Raw genomic sequence first — 19805 nt, 5'->3', positions numbered from 1 at the left:
GTATTTGCACTGTAAGTGTTCTCGGAAGTGTATGTATAGATATCCATATGTGTGTGTGTGTATTCCCCCGAGGAGAAAGAATATGTAATGCCGCTGACATAAGTGTATGGGAGCCACAGCAGTGGAGTGGTGTGTTTATCCAAGTGGTTTGGTCTGTGTGTTTTGTGTGTGTGTGTGTGTGTGTGTGTGTAAGCCCCATACGTTTCTACTGTTAATGTTCGAGTTAGCAGCTCGGTTAAAACCCCTGATGAGGACCACGTGCACGGCCGACACGCGTTGCCTATATTTTCTATTCCTGCTCTAGAGCCAATTAGGTGAAGACGTGTTATTTTCCACTTAAGATGAATGGCCTTGGTTGTTTTGTTTTGTTTTATTTTTTTATTTTTTTGTTCAGAGTTATGCTTTTTGGTTTCACTGCTATTATTATGCAGGCAAAGAAACCATCTCCAGATTTAGCTCGCTGCTTTCCTCTCCAAAGAGTGTCAACACAACAGGCCCGAGCCGCTTCTCAAAGACTTCTTATTCTTTTGCGACGCATGTTTTACATGAAACGGCCCGTTTTCCGGCGCGGCGCGTGTTGACGCAGCGAGCGGCAGGTGCATCGATCCCCATTCATCCGCCAGACGAGGGTCATTCATTCCATATTTCTTTTCTCTATCTTTCATTCCCCCCCCACCCCCACCCCCACCCCCCGCGACAGGATATTCATTATAATCCGTCCTGTTTTGAAGATGCTTGTGTTGATGATGACGAGATTTGCATTGGCCTGCCTCTCTGCATCTCTCTCTGTTTTCTCTTTTTCATCTTTTTTTTTTTTTTTTTTTTGTCTTCATGTGGCACGATAGGACTCGTCTTCGATTACCAAAGCAGATACTGCATGGCTATGACAAGTTAGTCATTCTCGTAAGAGGAAATTACGAGGGTATTAACGAGAGTCTGGGAATAATACCAAGTCATTGACTTATTCAACATTGGCTCAGTCTCTCTTTCTTTACATCTCTTAATAGTTAATGTTTTTTAGTTCATGCACCTCTGTTAAAAGAACTGTTTATTTCTGCTGAATGAGAAGAAGTCTTATAGTATGTTGTTGGGCACTAGATCATTGCATTTAACCATTTTAAATCTAATTAAAAACTTAATTTTTTTTTTTTTTTTTTTTTTTTTTTTTTTTTTGCATTATGTACTGTATTTTATGCATATTTGCGTTAAGAACTCCCTTGGAAACAAGATGGTAGATCTCAAGGGATTTATCTCTCTAATACACAGTTTATTTGGGAGCTGGATTTCCATTAAAGGTTTTGAAAGGTGTCAAAGTAGTTTTTTTTTTTTTTGGGGTCTAGTAGATGTAGGCTGGGATGCCGCATAAATGACTCAAAAGCACACAAGTGTGTTTTTTTAGCACATAGTGGTTTAAAAGTGGCCTTGGATGTTCTAAAACTAAAAAAAAAAAAAAAAACTAAAGCTGTGAAGCATCTGTCCACCACGTGCCTCAGAAATGTCCTGCCCACTCTCACTCTCATGTCATACCCACTGTGGTTGTACGGACATGATTTATACATCATTAATGCATTTGTTTATTTGTTCCAGTGTTAACTTGCATTAACACCGGAGAGCAGTGACAAAATCATTACGCGTAAAGCAGTCATTTTTTTGAAACACTCATTTTTTGTTCATTGAAAGCTGGAATCCTATGTTGTGACATGGAAACAGCTCATGGAAATTTCTGGCACCTTCTGTGGCTCTCGTTCTCCCTTTAGTCGGTGTGTATGTGTGTGTGTGCCTCTGTAAACCAAAACCACACTAATGTTTTCTCTCTCTCTCTCTCCCCCTCTCTCTCTCTCTCTCTGTACTTTCCCAGGTAGGGCAGTTCAGTGAATTTCTCCATGAATGTACGTCACAATGATGATGACAGACCAGATTCCACTGGACTTGGCTCCGCCCCCCCTCCTGAACGGGGAGGTCCCGCTCATGCCTCACATGGTTAACGGTGACGCAGCACAGCAGGTAAACACACAAACACACACACACACACACACACACGCCTGTTGGTCGCATGCAGCAATCAGCGCAGAAGGAACACATGCCTCTCCCGGTCGGCATTCCTGTGTAACCGCAAAGAAAACACACACGCACACACACAGAAGCACACATGAAACAGTCACACACACGTCTCATTGTCATCATTAATGACATGACGCATGGATTGTTGGCGCAGGTAATTGGCAGCTGCCAGGCTGTGACAGTAAAAGGCTTGTCATAACCTTGTAAGAGGAATTTTACCATGTGCACGCGCAGGCACACACACACACACACACACACACACACACACACACACACACACACATGCACACACACGTCATTCAATCCAAAGGACATTTTTTAAGTAACAAGTAACATGGCAGATTTAGAGACTGACTGCCTGGCTGACTGGCTCCATTAATAGATCCCAGGCCTATAAGGTTGGGTTACTATTTGAAATGGATTCAACCACTTCTCGTTGACTGACTGATCTTATCTGGCACCGCCGAGCCAACTGGATCACCTTCAAAGTGCCAAAACCCCCACCCGCGCCCGGCGCAGACGAAAGGAAGCGATCAGCGTAATTAAAAGCATTACAGTTAATTGACCCGGGCCTAATCCTGTTGTCACAGATAAATTGTTGCACTGTGCGCGCTCGGCAGATGAGCGACGATGAGCGCCTGTTTGTGCCTCGTCCCCCGGCCTGTTCCCTCTCAGACCGGAGGAAGCGCGGTGGGAGTGTTTTGGCTGCGACACATAGCAGTTAGGGAAGGTTTTGGCTGTAACACGCAGCAGTTATGGAGCCCGTTTTACTGAGGCACCCTGCACTTTAAACTCGGTTCCCACTGCGGAATCACAGATCGAGACCGATGATTATATAGATGTGACTGTGTGTGTGTGTGTGTGTGCATGTTTGCGTGTGTTTGTATTTGTTCATTTTATTGCCTGTCTTGTGTTGCGTGTGTGCGTGTGTGTGTATATGTGTGTATATGTGTGTGTCTTACCCTTTGGCATGTGTGGGCGCACAACTGTGTTCCTCTGTTGAGTCTGCATGTCTCTGTGTTTGTGTCTGTCTGCTTGCTTTCTGTCTGGCTACCTGCCTGCCTGCGTGTGTGTTTGTGTGTGTGTGTGTGTGTGTGTACTCCTTTGATTACATGCATTTATTAAAGACCTTATAATACACGTTTACATGATTAGGGAAGACTCCCTATCTTGTCAAAACAGAACAAATCTGCCATTAGTCTTTTTTTTTTTTTACACAAAACATAAGCACAGCTTGTTTGAGTTTGCACACACACACACACACACTCGGCACACATGCACGCACACAGGCTTTCTGATTTGGGGGTTTTCTCAGTCCTTGGGAAACGTGGGTCGCCCTGTACTATGCTGCGGTTCCCATAGCAACAGCAGCCGCTGCAGCAGACAGAGCAGGAAGCGTGTGAGTGCGTGTGTGTGTGTGTGTGTGTGTGTGTCCGAAGGCGAAGAGAAGCAGGTTAGCGCTGAGATGGGAGAGCAGCATGCAGACCCTGTAGGAGGAACGCAGGATATGAGGATTTTACAACGGCACACCTGTAGAGCGTAGAGAGGGGTGTGTGTGTGTGTGTGTGTGTGTGAATATATGTTTGTGTGTGAGCGTGTGAGCAATGGAGGGTCACCTGTTTCATGTCTACAGCCACGTGTACACTCTCAACAATCTGTATGCAGAGAATATGACGGTAAGGCGCACACATGCTCGCATCACGATACATTTCAGGAGCGTTTGTGCATGCTCGCCTGTCAGCAGCTCTCCGTCTCATACGCGCTCGGATCCATGTGCACCGTGTGTGTGTGTGTGTGTGTGTGTTTGGATACGTGCGTTCTGCTTTGTGCCACTCGCTCGTGTGGAAACCGAAAAATCTCATCCCTCGCGTCGGGGCGTGCTAGAACGGCCGCTTTGTCCTCTCCCTTTTTGCTTATCCGGCACCTCCTGCGACTGTGTGAACTCTGCTCCGCCCTGCTCCGCCACTCAAAGCGCGTTATGTCACCTCTGCGATCCGATTGGCTGCCTCACAAAGTGTCCGTGCTGTTTGATATTCCGCGATTGTGGCGTGTCATGCTCTAAATGTCATTTTATTCATTTAGTTTTTTGTGTGTGTGCTGTTTTTAAAGAATGTGATTTGTGCTTATTGATTGATGTCTGATTTGTGTTTGTGTGTGTGTGTGTCCGTGCAGGTGATCCTGGTGCAGGTGAACCCGGGGGAAACGTTTACCATCCGCGCAGAGGACGGCTCGCTGCAGTGCATCCAGGGTCAGTCTCATCGTCAATTATTACAATGTGTACACCATCACGGCGACATACGGCCCGGCACGTTCTGATGACCTCATTTCAGAGTATTCCTTGTTATTCCTTGTTACTTTTTTCCGTAACCTTTACTGACACTGACGCTGGATTTTATTCCATGACCAGTTTTCCTGACTTTATCCTTGACTTGGGGCTTTTTCACGTTCTCTCCACCCCCCCCAAGTGAAGCATTAATACTTTCAGTCCGTGTGCAGACAGATAATGCAGCAGTAGGCACGGGGAAAAGGGAAGCAGGATACTTGGAGATACACGACTCACGAAAAGTTAGGGATATTTGGCTTTTGGGTGAAATTTATGGAAAATGTAAAATGTTCACGCTACAGTGATATTATATCATGAAAGTAGGGCATTTAAGTAGAAGCATGCACTGGTGATTTCCTCATCTCAAACAATGTCTTGAAACAAAAGCCAACAACAGTGGTGGATATACCACAACAAAAAATGTCAGTGTCAATAACTTGTCATGTGCCCTTGAGCATCAATTACAGCTTGACAACAACGTCTCATGCTGTTCACAAGTCGACTTATTGTCTGCTGAGGCATGGCATCCCACTCTTCTTGAAGGGCGGCCCTCAGGACATTGAGGTTCTGGGGTACAGAGCTCCGAGCCTCTACACGGCGACTCAGCTGATCCCATAGGTTTTCTATGGGATTCAGGTCTGAGAAAGTGCAGGCCACTCCATTTGAGGTAACCCAGTCTGCAGCAGCCGTTCCCTAATGATACGACCTCGATGAGCTGGAGCATCAAACACCTGTTGTGAATTTTGCCGTTAAACTCCTTGTTAGAGAACAGCAACTTGTGCAAAAAGTACTGAAACACTGAACAGTTGGACATGTGCATTCAAAAGTTTACAGAAGGTCACATTAAGTTCACCTGTAAAGGTTATAATGCATTTTAGGTTCATCCTGAAATTTCACCCGAAAGCCGAATATCCCTAACTTTTTGTGTAGTAGTGTACATGAAATGCTTTCCATCTCCCGAACTCCTCCAAACACAGACGGTTTGGGAACTGCGTGCTCTTTGTGTCGGAGCGGGGAGGAGCGTGCGGCCATGCTCTCCGCTCTCTGGCAGTCTCTGATATCAGGAGATGAAAAGACAGGGAATATAAGCCATATAAGACTCTGAGCCAGAAGGAGGTGGGAGTAAGAGGGGAATTCCCCCGGCTCTTGTGCATGCGTGTCTCACTTTGATGACATCAGCAAGGGCGAGCCGTAACTTTGTTGCTGTGAAAAGGGGCCTTTGTTTCTCTCTCTCTCTCTTCTGTGTCTCTCTCCTTTTTCTCTCCGTCTCCTTTTTTCCTCTTGCTCACGCTCTCTCTTCTTCTTTTAGAAAGCGCTGTCCTGGCTCAGACACTACCACCCCCCAACACACACACACACACACACACCACCCCACTCTCTCTGTTATTGTAGCTAATTACACCCCACCTCCCCTCCTCCGCCCGCCGTGTAATTCAATTTAGCCCCTGAAATCAGAGAGATCGCTGCAGGCTAAGCTTAGAGGCACAGATAATGCCGGATTGATAGATGGAGGGATGAATGGGTGGATGGATGGATGGATGCAAAGAAGGGCGGATAAATGGCCAGATTTATAGATAGGTGGATCAATGAGCGGCCGGCTGGGCGAGGTAGATGGATGGTGGAGGTGATGGACGGGATGAATGGGTGGAAGTTGATTTGATGGATTGAACGGATGTCGATTTGCAAGACAGACACACACAAGACTAAAAAAAAAAAAAAAAAAAAAAAAAACACCCTCAATTCAGTGTTAATTTAGTCAGCAAAATTAGAATATTTGTGAAACACTGACTAAAACACCAAAATATGTTGTATTGAAGGTTGACGACAGCATAAGAAAACATCTTGACCCAGTCATATTCATGCACAACAAACGAAACTGCGACCCTGCCAGTGGATTGCTTCCCTTGTAATTATCTTTTGCATGTTACAAATGGAAATGCGACTTCCCACTCTCATTCTCAAGGCAATGCTGGAATCACTTTCAAAGCCTATACAAGCAGCCGATAAAAAGAGCAGTGCAATTTTTCATTTTTCCTCAGTAGGTGTAGAAAACATCACGAAACTGCGAGAATCTGTCGGTTCACATGAGCCTACAGGGGGAATTATTGTGGAAAATGCAGCCTTTCCAATTCACTTTCATTACAGTTAATGACTTTTGGGAACGCTCGGATCTCGGTAGACGGTGAAGCCGGTCCATAAGAATCATGCTAAGGAAGAAAATGCCTGTTTTTAAAGTGGGTTTAACTTCCCCTTGAAAACAACACTGAGCAGACAGGCAGAGATTTAGTTAACAGTAACTGGACTAAATCAAAATGAAGTGACTAAAATGTGAACTATTAGTCACGCCATGACAAAACACTTAACACTAGACTGAATCCAAAATGTGTGTCAGATTTAAGGCTGTGTGTGTGTGTGAGTGTGTGTGTTGTGCTCCCGCCGGTGTAGCTGCCCCTCGCTACAGTCGGCAGTTAATTGGTTGGGTGGCCAGGGGTTTGGGGTCATGTTTGAATGCACATATTATTAATGCGGAGGGCCACACACAGACAGTCTCACTCGCTCGCGCTGTCTCTCTTCTCGTCGGTCTGTCTCGGGAGGAGGTCACCGAGTTTAATGAGAGGTGGAGTGTGTGTGGCAGTGTGTTTTGAAGGCGCACTGAGTCGCTCTTTAGACAGAGACTCGGTGTGATTACTGAGACCTCAGAGCTCTGTGTTTGTGCATGCTTGTGTACTTGTATGTACTTGTGTGCATGTGTGTGTGTGTGTGTGCGGGGACTGTGTATATGTTTGCACTTTGGCGTACTTATGTGCAAGTGCGTGTGGTGTGTGTGTGTGTGTGTGTGAGAGAGAGAGAGAGAGAGAGAGAGAGAGATTACAGAGACCTCAGGGTACAACCAGGATACAGCTTTTATATAAAGTAACCTCTGTTTAACTGCTGCACTGTGGTGCGTTCACACACACACACACACACACACACACACACACACACACACACACACTGCCAAGACAGCACTAGCCTAGAGACGCCGACACAGCAGCCAAAATAGATTCTTTCATATGGACTTCCAGCCCTCCTTCTCCACCTCACTCTCTCCCTTCCTCCCTCCTGCCTTCTCATCTTCCCTCACCTTCACCTTCCTCCTCCTCTTTTCTCTCTCTCTCTTTCTCTGTTCCTGATTTCCCCCACTTTTTCTCTCCCTCCTTTCCCCCTCTCTCTCCCTCTCTCTCTCTCTCTCTCTCCCTCTACCTAAGAGCTAACCTGCAGCAGCAAAGGGCCTGCTGTGTTTGTTGGATTGGTGTTCAGCGCTGCTCATTAGCCTCGGTATGGCTGATGCTGTCAGCTGAATTACATTTTTTTTTTTTTTAACTTGGACGGAAAGTTTACATGAAATTTTATTGTGCCCAGCAAATTCCGTAACCTTAGGGCCCACGATGCCTCGTGCTCACTCCAAAAAATGTGCGGCTGTTGAGAAATATGGTTGAATAAAGATAACCACGGGAAAATTAGATGTTTCAAGGTGCAGTGCTGCTTCTGTCACTTATGTGGAAGATACCCATTACCTGTTTGACCTGCCCAGTTGCTAGGTCCTTCACCACACTTATTTCTCTCTCTCTCTCTCTCTCTCTCTCTCTCTCTCTCTCTCTCTCTCTCCCTCTCCCCTCTCTCCGTCCTATCGTCCTCCATCTCTATCTGCAGATCTTGGGCTTTCTGAGTGCTGTGTGGGCAGCCAAAGCAGTGAATTAATCTTAACTAGGGCCGCACTTGAATTTTCTCAGTCAAATCAGATTTGGCTGCTCAATGCGGCAATTTGATTATTTGTTGTTTCGTATAGGCCTGCTTTATTTTTAATTATAGTCTTTCTGGCAACCGCAAAATGCAGTTTCATCGTTTGGACTGAGATATTTGCATATTTAAAGTCTGTAAAATTCATTACGACAGCTGCATAAAGATTTTTAATAATAAGACAGCACAGAGGTATGCCTGTTTAAATGAAGCTCTTGTTACTTAATTCTTTATATTTAAAAAAAAAAAAAAAGGTCTTAATTCAGAGTAAATATTTGTCATAGAATTTTTGGCATGCCTATTTTCAACAGTGACACTAATGAATTACTATAAAAAATACTATAGGAATCCTATAGGCAGCAGTGCGTGTGTGTGTGTTTGTGTGTGTGTTTGTGTGTGTGCACATGCGTGTGTGTTTGGGTCTTGCTGTGTTGGCACATGTTGCCGTTTGTCACCGTGATCATGAAGATGCATCTCAGCCGAAACAGGATGCATTTGATGTGTTTCCCTGTGGTGATGCAATGCGATGAAGTGTTGAATAAAAAAATGAAAAAAAAAAAAAAAAAAAAAGAAGAAGAGACGAAACAAACTCAGTCTCAACTCTCAGTCGACTGCAGGGGGTCGATGATAGACGGTTTGATTTGTTGACTTTCGGGGGGCAAGCCCAATGTAAAGGCCATTGCCTTATCGGCCTGTTAATTAGTATTACTGTGTTTGTCTATGTGTGTGTGTGTGTGTGTGTGTGTGTGTTTCTGCATGTCTCCGCCCTTTGTTTAAACAGATTGACCTCTCAGTGCTCTGGCAGTCAGCATCAATTAACCCCCCACCTCCCACCCCACCACCGTCTCCCACCCTGACTCGTTCTCTATCTCTCCCCTTCTCATCCTTTTGCCAGCCTCTGTTGACCCCTCCATCTCCTCTCCTCCCACCTCTACTCTCTCTCTCTCTCTCTCCCCTCCCTCCCCCACTAAGACCATTCCCCTGAGCTTTCCCACACTCACATCAAAGGACAAGACTCTAGAGGGTGTGTGAGAGCACCCTGCTCTGGAATGCGCGTGTTAATATGTGTGTGTGTGTGTGTGTGTGTGTTTTACGAGGCTGTGTTGGTTTACTGTGTTGTTTGCTCTTTGTTGGTCTTTTACGGCGGGGGGAGGGGGTGATGAGGCCAGGGGGGTGAAGAATAGGAAGCGGTGCCCTGCCAGTGGAGGATGTGACATCACGAGCCGCCGCGCCGCCGCTCTTCTTGGAAGTGTTGTTGCACTTGGCGGCCTGGTCTGAGATCAGCTAAGGACACCGTTAGGTCAGATGTACTAACAGCACCGACTAACATAATTACACAGGTGATGCAAGACACCCTCTGGCAGCCGTGGTGGAGATCCTCAGCTCACTGCCAGCACCAAAACAGCTGGTTGTGTTTTCGAGCGCATGATAAATGAACGGGGAATGTTAATTTCAGCGCTGTTTGTGACTTGGATCTGATCATTTCGTCATTGATAGATCTGACTGATTTTATGCTGGGATGATGTCAGTTTGTTAGCGAGCAAATGATACTATTGGTCAGCTGACCTTCATTGTCTTTTTGTCGCACATTTTATTGTCACACTAGTTAATGTATCTTGTAGACTTCAGTGCTTGTGCTGAGTAGAGGTTGGAGGTAAAAGCTCATACCACTTTTTCTGCAAACAAGTGAGTTTTAGTGTATTTTTTTGGGACTACCTGCTAAAAAAAAAAAAAAAAAAAAAAAAAAATCTTCCAACCCGACTGAAACACAGTGTTTGTGCCTTGGTGATCTTTCCAGGTCACATATGTTGGTTGGAGTCCCGATGGATTCTCTGGTAGAGCCATCAGGGACGGCCATGGGATTTTAGGTCCGCGTTAAAGCAATATCAGCTAAAAGGATTAACTTGGTCGAGAAATAAACTAAAAGAGTACAGCTTAATGCCCGCCACCGCTAGCCGCCTCTCTTTCTGCTCATTCGCGTTCACAGAACTCTCACCAAATCATCAGAAAAAGAAAAAAAAAAATGTTTAGGTTTGGTTCACAGGCGATCGTAAAATACATGTTTGGGTGGGAATCTAGAGGCGGAGGTCAAGTTTGGGTTTTCCTTCCTGGTGCTCTCTGTATATGTGTTGCATGGACAAATGATAAACTGAGTCCCCTTTTGCATGCAGCTGTACTGTGATGCCACACTGCCGCATTACTGCAGCGGTATTGTGGGAAATGTAGTCCGATGCGCTGCTGCAGTGTGGATAACGTGGACCATTTAAAGGGTTCTCATGAGGGGTGGGCATGGTGGACCTTGCCAGTGTGACCTCAATGATTTGGTCTCTGCACCATCTCTCTCTGTGTGTGTGTGTGTGTGTGTGTGTGTGTGTGTGTGTGTGTGTGTGTGTGTGTGTCATCTGGTCAGAGCACAGTGTGCATCACGTCAAGGTCTGTTTCATGTTTGTACCAGCAGATGTGAGCTGTTCCTGTCTTTTCACTCCCTCTCTGACTGCCTCTCTTTCTATTTCTCATTTTCCCTTTTTTCCTCTCTCACTCTGTCCCTCCTCAGCCTCTCTTTCCCTTTCTCCCTCTTTCTCCCCGTCTCCTCTCTTGTCTCTGCTGGATGGGCTCAGTGAGTGATACTAATATTCCTCTTGCCGGCTTCACTGCCTTATTACAGACGCAGGGCTGTGGTTCTCCCTCTCCAGCCTGCTGCCGGAGTGTGCACTTCTACACCCTGCGCCCTTTGATGTAAATGGAAATAACCGGTTGAAAGAAATATGGTGGAAAGTCTCGTGGCCAGTGTTTACACCGAGCCAGATGGTTCTAAACAAGCTGGGGGAGACGATACAAATACACTTTTCTCAGATGGGCTTAATGTGGTGCACTGTCTCTGACGCCCGGTCCCTGTTGTCTTTTTGTAACCGGAGGTGGCGGTTTTCGGAAGGATTTCAAAGAAACCCCTCCTCACCATCCCAATCCCGTCCACATGGAACAATATGAGATTTCAGTCGCTGTGCAGCCGAGACGGTTGGCTGATGTATTCCAATTGACGAGACATCGTAGATTTATGTGCGAAGGACCGAATTGTGCAACATATTGCTGGGTTTGGATCATAGGAGCCATGCCTCCGAAAAATAAAAGCAAAGCAGATTTATTTCCTTATTTTCCTTATCCCAAAATGTGTGGGAAAAGTGTTTGTGTGTGTAAATTTTTGTGTGTTTTTGTTTGTTTGTGCGTCTGTCCTAGCGTGCTAATGAGTGGGTGTGACTGGACAAATAAGTGAGTAATGCTGTTATTATTGTTATGACACTTGATTTTAGCCCCTGGCATAATGGCTTCCATAAACAGTTTAATGTCCACTGGATCTTTATGCAGTGTTTTTATATGCAGTGTGTGAGTGTGTGTGTGTGTGTGTCTTGACTCTTGCCTCTCCAGACATGGCTTTTAGATAGAATAATGTTCACTTTTACATTAACAGCAGTATTTACTTGCTCATAATGGGTCATGGCAAGTCACCATGACCCGTCACCATCTTCAGGTCTGTCATTTTACTTTTGGGTGTTTTCTCATACACGTATGGACTAAAATACATGTATAGACTAAAGGCAAATTTGCCATTTTTTGTGCAGCTATTGGTAAACAAGGGGAAAGTCCTGTGGCAAATGCATCACAAGGGCGTCATAAAGGAAAATTCCACCCTCAAAGACATGAAAACTGCTTAAAAACAGGGATAGATGAGATACATTGCATTTAGGGTGCAGTTTAGGGTGTAATTTTGTTTTTTCTGTTGGTGAACTCGACTCGACACACTGCAATGCGATGCACACAGAACGCGGCTGCAGCCACGGTGAAGATTAATGGGAGAAAGAAGTGTGCTCTCCCTCTTCCACGCTGGATTTCTCTCTATGTTTAACACCGCTGCAAATCATTTTACAAAGAAGGGTTTGACAGTGAAACCTGACAGCTAATGCTTCTGTGTTAAATCTTTTTTTTTTTTTTTGGGGGGGGGGGGGGGGGGGGGGGGTATATTTTCTTCTATTAAACGCCCTCGCAGCTGTTCTGAGAATATCTCCCGGTGATGTCAGTGGATGAACTTGTGGCTAGTTAGGCACGGCATCACAAAAATACGTCATCAAACAGCGAAATGGCACCGAAAAACACGACGTAAATCGCCAATTCGAGGTTTTATGTAATGCTGCGTTTTAGGCTGGAATTTTCCTTTAGCAAGTCCCATTAGGACGCCTTATTAAACAAGAGGGAATATCGCTTTAAGCAGCGTTAAGCCTTGAGACAGCACGATGTCTGCCGAGCGAAGAGCCAATTTTCTGCTGTGGATTTGAATAGTTCCTTTTAAACTCGACGGCTGCTGAGTCTAAGTTTATACAGTTTGCTCTGTATTGTGTTGAGGAAGAAGGAGGGAGCGAGATGGAGAAATGCACTGCCTTCGCGGGCGTGCGAGTGTGTTTGCATGTGTCTGTTATGTATATTTGCGTGCATGTGTGTGTTTCTGGAAATGTCGAGCTCACGCTTGATGGCCGTGCAGCGACGGCAGACAGGTAGCAGCAGGCGTAGAGGTCAGGACTCAGGAGGGGCAGATCTGTCTCTTCGCAGAGGAAATCTCTACGAGCTTTTATGCCCTGGGGCTTACCGTAAAACTGACTCTGGCTCCAGGTGTGTTTTGTGTGTGTGTGTGTGTGTGTGTGCGTGTATGTCTGTATGTGTGTGTGTGTGTGCTCATTTCTTGTTATGTCCCATTGGGTTCAGGAAAGTGGTCACCATGGGAACGGACTAACACTCCAGGTGGTGTGTGATGGAATGTGGCCCTCTGGGCACTGTGTATGTGTGTGTGTGTGTGTGTGTGTGGCACTGAGCACACCTGCCTTCCTCTTTTCCAGCATTTTCCACTGCAATGTACTTTGGGTGCACTGTGAGAGACATTGTGCTTTGGTTCATTTGGCACTATAGGGTAGTTAGCGGCCTGAATTTCGAGTGTGTATGTATGCATGCATGTGTGTGTGTGTGTGTGTGCAGTGTTGTATGCCCTGCCCAATCCACATCCACATATAAACCCAATGCCCTCTCACACAGTAGGGCATGAAGAGGCAGAAGGAGGAAGGGAGGGAGGAAGGAATGGAGAGGAAATAAAACGATAGAGCGAGAAAAGGTAAATAGAGGGAGAGAGACATAGAGAGAGAGAGGGAGGGAGAGAGAGAATCAGACGCTACATGTCTAGTCGTGTCTGCTGCCATGCATTCCGGGCGAGGCCACTTCCTGTGTGAGATGACCCCAGCCACCCCTGTGCTGCTGCTGGCTCGATTCTGGCCCACCAGCTCCAGGAAGGGCTCGATTCGCCGTCGGGACAGGCGCACAGACGGCCTGGCCCACTTAGGGTAACACAGGGCTGGGTGGAAGGAGGTGAGGGAGTGGGCAAAAACTCTAGAGAATACCATGTCTGTCTGAAAGTGTGTGTGTGTGTGTGTGTTTGTGTGTGTGAGCGCAGCAGCTGTGTAGAGGAGCTTGTGTGTTTCAGAATTTTCCAGAGAGAGAGGGAGAGGGAGAGGGAGAGTAACACAGAGAGAGACTGAGGGAGAAAAAGAGTGAGCTTTTCCAGGGATGAAATTCTTGGCTCCCTGGAAGCTCAGGGTACAGCTGGAGTGCTCCTCCCTCCCTCCCTCTTCTGTCCTCCTTTTCTCCCCCCTTTTCCTCACTGTCCAACCTCCTTCACTCCCCCCCTCCTTCTCTGTCTCTCCTTCTCTGTCATTTTCCGTTTTCCCCCTCATAATTCCAAATTGATTTTCGGTGATTTTCACATTATTTGTCAAATTAAAGACCCACCAAGTCCATCATTACACATTTTCCATAGCCAGAGGGCCCTTTAAAGCACTGTCAGGTAAAAAAAAAAAAAAAAAAAAAAAATCAAAATCTTTTCCAGGTATTGTACATTCATTGGTAGACTAAATTAGGTCAGATTAGATCAGATTAGACTAGATGGAACTTGTTGTGGGTTGCTGCAGCCACAAGTGGTAATAGGATACATCAAAGAAGAATAGGTTATAAATACGAGCAGAGCAAGATGGGGTAATGTAAACACGCTCAAACCGACAATTCCAGTGATTCCATAGAGTGTGCTTGAGTGTGTGTGTGTGTGTGTGTGTGTGTGGGCGGGTGGGGGCGTAGAGGTGTCAAGTCACTTTTATTTATATAGCACATCTAAAAACAACAGGAGTTGACCCAAGTGCTTCACAATGAAGGCAGATGGGTTAACAATACAAGCATACATGACTAACAGAACTAAAATGGAAAGCACACAATAAGAATAGAATGATAGAATCAAAATCAAAGTAGTAAATAATAAGAATTGTAGGATATTAAAGATAGACAAAGAGTGGGCATGAGAAAACCATAGGGCAACCTCAGACTGAAATGAAAGCAAGAGAAGAAATGTAGATTTTTATATTTGAGTCAAAATTGGCAGTGGTGCGACCGCACTTAATGTGGATGAATCTATTCGAGAGGCTGAGAGCAGCAACAAAAAAAAAAAACAAAACAAAACAAAAAAAACATCTGGGTTACCTTTGGTTTTGAGGCTTGAGTGAAGGAATGAGAGATGTTGTAGTGAGGGCAACCTGAGTGACCTGGGAAGAGAATATGGAAATATGGAATATGACTGGGTGGGGATTATATATCTATTGAATCTGGGATGCTTTGCTTATATCGTTATGCAAATTTTGTGTTTCTTGATGATGACGGATTAACCAATGTTTAAGTGTCTGTTTCTTTAGATACTTGTTTATATTTAATTTGTTTGTTTGTATAAGTGTTTATATTTAAGTTCATTGTTGTATGTATTTTTATTTGGTGTGGACCCCAGGAAGAGTAGCGGTTGCCTAGGGCGACAGCTAATGGGGATCCAAATAAATAAATAAATAAATACTTGCTTTGGCGGAGAGAGAGTGGCATGTCCAGTTAAGGTCATGGTGTGTGAAGAGGTCGATCAGCAATGTGATCATTCCACAAGGGAGAGCTGGTGTGAGTAAAAGGTGTGATAGACTTTTTGTGGCCATAGAGGAGGAAGACAGTTCAGGTAGGGATGTGTATGATCTACCTGAGATAACTATCTGAGATAAAAGTGTTTTTTTTTCCACAAATGTTGAAGAGATTAAAAAGATGGATAAATCACCTTTCGTCATCTTTGGCTGTGATTGGTTGTGATGTGGACTACTTACCTCCATAGCTCCCAATGATAAAAGTAGTGGGACTTAGGCTACTGATTCACAGCAATATCAGGGGCAGACTTTGGATTTAATGAGTGTTTTTGGTCTGAGGAAGCAGCATCGGGAATAACGAACGTGCCCAAGTGCCGGGGAGGACGGCGCACAACACATCCCAGTGCAACAGCTCCATCTGATGAGGTGGGCAGCCATGCTGGTTTAGCAAGATCCATCATACCCAGCGCCACAGAGCTGTTTCCCTGTTGGATGTCTCCATCAGGACCCGCAGTGGCAGTGGCATCGGGAGGTGGGTCAGTTGTCCCAGCTGGAGCAGGGTCCAGTTTCACATGGGAAGGAGCAGCATTGGTCATGGGGCCATCAGCTGGGCGAGCCGTGGTATCGGCTGGTAGCATGGCAAAGCGATTTGAGAGGTTTGTGTGCAGAGATGAGGCAGCTCGCGCGCTTCCTGCCTTGCCATCGGATATCCCTCTTTAGGTTAGTTGTCTCTTTTTGCTATCAGGCAGTCCTCGCGGGGCACTGTATTATTGAAACAGTTTGAAAAAAAAAAAAAAAAAACTCATGAGAGGCTCTTCCGGTGGCTTCAGTAGCTCTGGTGTAATTTGATTTACACGACACTGGCCAGGCTCCCTGCCAGTTAGCAGCAGCAACTACGTGAGCCAACGGAGAGGCATCTGTGCCTAAAGACCCAAACGTCTGATGACTAAAACTTTTAACCCAGTTGAAACATTTACGTAAAATAATGAGGATCTAAAAAGTGTATATGAAATTATGGCTTGAAACTGGATAAAATGTGAATTTCTGACTGAGCTTCAGTCGGACATGCCCCCATGCTGATGCACACTCAGGAATACTGAGTGTATGCACCTGGTTGGCGCAGTCCTCTTACAGGGCTGTGTATGTTACATTAATTGTTTACATCATGCATGTGTGTTTAGAGTTCACGGGGAAGCCCGTTTTTTGCTTTGCTGTGATTGGACAAACAGAGGTGTGTGTGTGGTGGTCAAGGGGGCGGACCTTGGCAGGGAGGTCGGGGGATGAGTGGAGAGACTGGTAAAGAGGCGGTTTGTATGTGTAACATGACATAGAGCAGGTCAAAAAGAGAAATGTCTTTGACCTAGATACCTCTGTTTTCAACTTCTCTCTCTCACTCACACACACACAGACACACACAGACTCTCACAATCTCTTTCCCTTGTCTCCACATCCTTCTTGTTGTCTGATCAGCAAACAGCCTTGGGACAGAATACACACACACACACACACACACACACACACACACACACACACACAGAGTGGAATTCAGAGTGGGGGAAAGTCCCTGCTAATCTAGGACTTCCAGTCTTGCCTTCTTTCTTTCCACTGACATTCACAAGACTCCCCCTCTTCTCTCCTCTTCTCTTCTCTTCTCTTCTCTTCTCTTCTCTTCTCTTCTCTTCTCTTCTCTTCTCTTCTCTTCTCTTCTTTCACACAGACACACATACACACACGCACACACACACACTTTCTCTTCTTTTTGTGGTGGACACAAGCTCTGTGCTGTTCAGACTGTGACTCACACATCAGGAATGCCCCACATTAACATGTGGAGAGATAGAGGGAGGAAAGGAAGGAGGGGGGGGGCAAGGAAGGGAGAGGAAAAGTGAGGCAGAGGAGGGTGACTGGGAAAAGCAGCAGGTTGTGCACAGAGGGAAAAAGTGAGTAAAACAGTGCGAAAAACAGTGCACAGTCGCTTTAATGGGTCAAGTTTTGAGAATCTGTCGAGTCTTGGAGACTGAAGGGAGTGAGCAGAGGAAAGGAGGTAGAGAGGGAGGCAGAGCAGGAAATGATTATTAGACTCTGAGTCTGTTTACACACCAACAGCTGTTGCACTCTCTCTCTCTCTCTCTCTCTCTCTCTCTCTCTCTCTCTCTCTAGACAAGTAGAGTTGATTAGGGAATGGATACAATGAGTCATCAGTGTCTGGATCGTGTGTATGCGTGTGCGTGCACATGTGCATGTGTTTGTGTGGGTGCACATGCCTGTTTGCATGCATGTGTGTGCGTCTGGGTGCACGCCACTATGCATGCATGCATATTTATGTGAGATAAGTGAAATATGCCGCTCCATGCACCGTGTTGCATGCTTACCAGTCCCAGACGCTTATATCTTCAGGCCCTGGAAAAGCCTTGTGTGATAACATTGGGAAGGAGCTAGCTGGTGTGGGCCTGTGTGTGTGTGTGTGTGTGTGTGTGTGTGTGTGTGTGTGTAGGAAGTTGTTTTGTCTGGATTTTGCATGCACTGTATCAATGTCTGTATCTGCGTCCCACTTTGTTGTGTATTGTTTGTTCTTACTGCCAAAGTGATGGTGATGGCTTTCAGTGTAAACTATTCAAATGTCAGTGTGTTCCACAAGTCAAATGTGTGAGTGTGTGTGTGTGTGTGTGCAGAGGAATAAGTGTGTGTCTGATTGGTTGCATTTAAACATCTTTATGTGTCTGTGTGCATGCCTTGGTACTTATCAGCATTTGCGTGCAGATTTTGAAATTGTCTGTGTTCATGCACATACGAGGACTGGTGAGTGTGTGTGTGTGTGTGTGTGTGTGTGTGTGTGTGTGTGTGTGTGTGTGTGTGTGTGTATGTTCAAACCTTGAGAACAAAGCAGTGTCCCTCCAGACGTTACGTTGCTCTCCTCTGGAGCAGGCCCAGCGGCAGAAGTAGGTTGGCCCACATCTCCCCTCCCCTCCCCTGGGTGGGGGAGAAGCAGAGAGAGGCCTGGACTGGGTGGAGGTGTGGGCTGGCACCCAGGCTAAATGCTACACACCAAACAGATCTGGGCTTGTACGCTTAAAGGCCATGTATGCAAGGGATCGGTGCACAGATGAACTTCAGAATGACTGATAGGTGATAAGATCCTCCTCTAAGAAATGTTGCCCTTTGGAAGGAATTGAGGAGCTTTGTTCCAAACTGAGAAACAAAACAATCATTTGGGACACAAGCAACCTACTTTCACAAAATGATTGATTGCATCCAATTAAACCAAATTACAGTGTCTCTTCAGATGATAGCAGGTGACTTAAGTCCTCGGTTGACAAAATTATAAACAGGTTTTCAGTCTGGGTGGAAAAACAAGGGTGAACTTATTCTTTTGACTTTTAAATTTCCTTAATGGGTGTATAGCATTGCTGAAAAGAACTCTTCAGTTGTAATCAAATTATTTTCAAGAACACAAGAATAAAATATTCGAAAATACAAGAATAAAAAAGCCGAGTGTTTGATTCATAATAACTTACACATGTTTCATTCTGCTTTGGCGCTGTTGAATGTAAAACGCTTAACGTGCTGCTCCTGTCTTGGCCGGTAAAAGACACCCCTGATCTCAGTTGGACTAACCTGGCCAAATAAAGGTTAAATAAAATATCTCCAAACAAAGAAAGCATAAAAAAATGCTGTGATTTCTCAAAAGCCATTATGAACACCTGGAGACCAGCCCGGACCTGAAGAGGCTGGCTGCTCCATATGAAAGGAAACACAGTTTTGTTTTTGCTTTTTTTTTTTGTTGTTTTTCTGTTTTCTTGGAATGTAAATCAAACATCCTGCAAGTACTTTACATATTTGAAACCTTATTCAACTTCAACCTTATAAAGTGTTTATTCCAAAATGACATCCAGCAATTGTACAAATCGACACCTGTCTGATACAACGGCTGAAGGTTAAACAAATCATGCTACTTTTAAAATTATTACAGGTAGCCTTAATCCTTTGGAGGCAAAACTTGACTTTTATAGGCCATATCCTCAATGTGTTCGAAATTTTAAGTGATGAACTTTTTGTATTTGCTTTAGGAGATAGGTGGCCTCATATTTCTGTATTTATGATATTTGTTTTTTACGTTTGTATTTTTTTTTTTTTTTTCCCTTTTGGGCGTGATTCAGATACTAAATGCATCTAAAAAATATACGACTTGACTGGGGTTCTTTGTGGACAGACCGCTTCCCATGGTAATTTAATCTCTGGAGACAGTAGGGAAACTGAGACGGAGACAGAGGAGCAGAGCCGCAGCAGAAGACGGCCCTGGTGGGATTTGATCCCCAGCCAGCCAGGGAGAGTAGGTACGTTTTTAGAGACGGGGGTCGTAACCGCTGCTCTGCCTCTGGGCAAAGAACCAGAGATGGAACCGAAGAGTTTAGCACACAAGTCTGGCAGCACGCTCCCAACCAATCAGCCCTCATGCATGATCTGGCTCATCAGGGCATTTGCAAGCGTGGAGATGGAAAGTTTGTTCCTTAGTCACAAAAAAAAAAAAAAAAAAATCTTACTTCATTTTTCATATTTTGTATTAGAAGAGAACATACTTGCCAGAAAACAGATAGGAAATATAAGCTTTAGCCCGAGGGACAGTAATATTTCCATCATGTATGCAGCCGTGACTCCTGGGCTGAATA

General features: G+C 45.2%; 1 protein-coding gene across 2 annotated transcripts in view; it reads left to right on the top strand.

Annotated features, from left to right (window-relative positions):
* fndc3ba (fibronectin type III domain containing 3Ba) overlaps positions 1 to 19805 on the top strand; it is a 119879-nt gene that overhangs the window by 27830 nt on the left and 72244 nt on the right. For both annotated transcript variants that reach the window (XM_030082029.1, XM_030082030.1), the window contains exons 2-3: positions 1859 to 2004; positions 4234 to 4309. In XM_030082029.1, the coding sequence (XP_029937889.1) occupies positions 1888 to 2004; positions 4234 to 4309 (193 nt within the window). In that variant the 5' untranslated portion in view covers positions 1859 to 1887. The remainder of the gene's footprint in view (positions 1 to 1858; positions 2005 to 4233; positions 4310 to 19805) is intronic.

Source organism: Myripristis murdjan, chromosome 22 (genome assembly GCF_902150065.1).
Source record: "Myripristis murdjan chromosome 22, fMyrMur1.1, whole genome shotgun sequence".
NCBI classification, from domain to species: Eukaryota; Metazoa; Chordata; class Actinopteri; order Holocentriformes; family Holocentridae; genus Myripristis; species Myripristis murdjan.
This window is presented reverse-complemented; position numbering and strand designations above follow the sequence as displayed.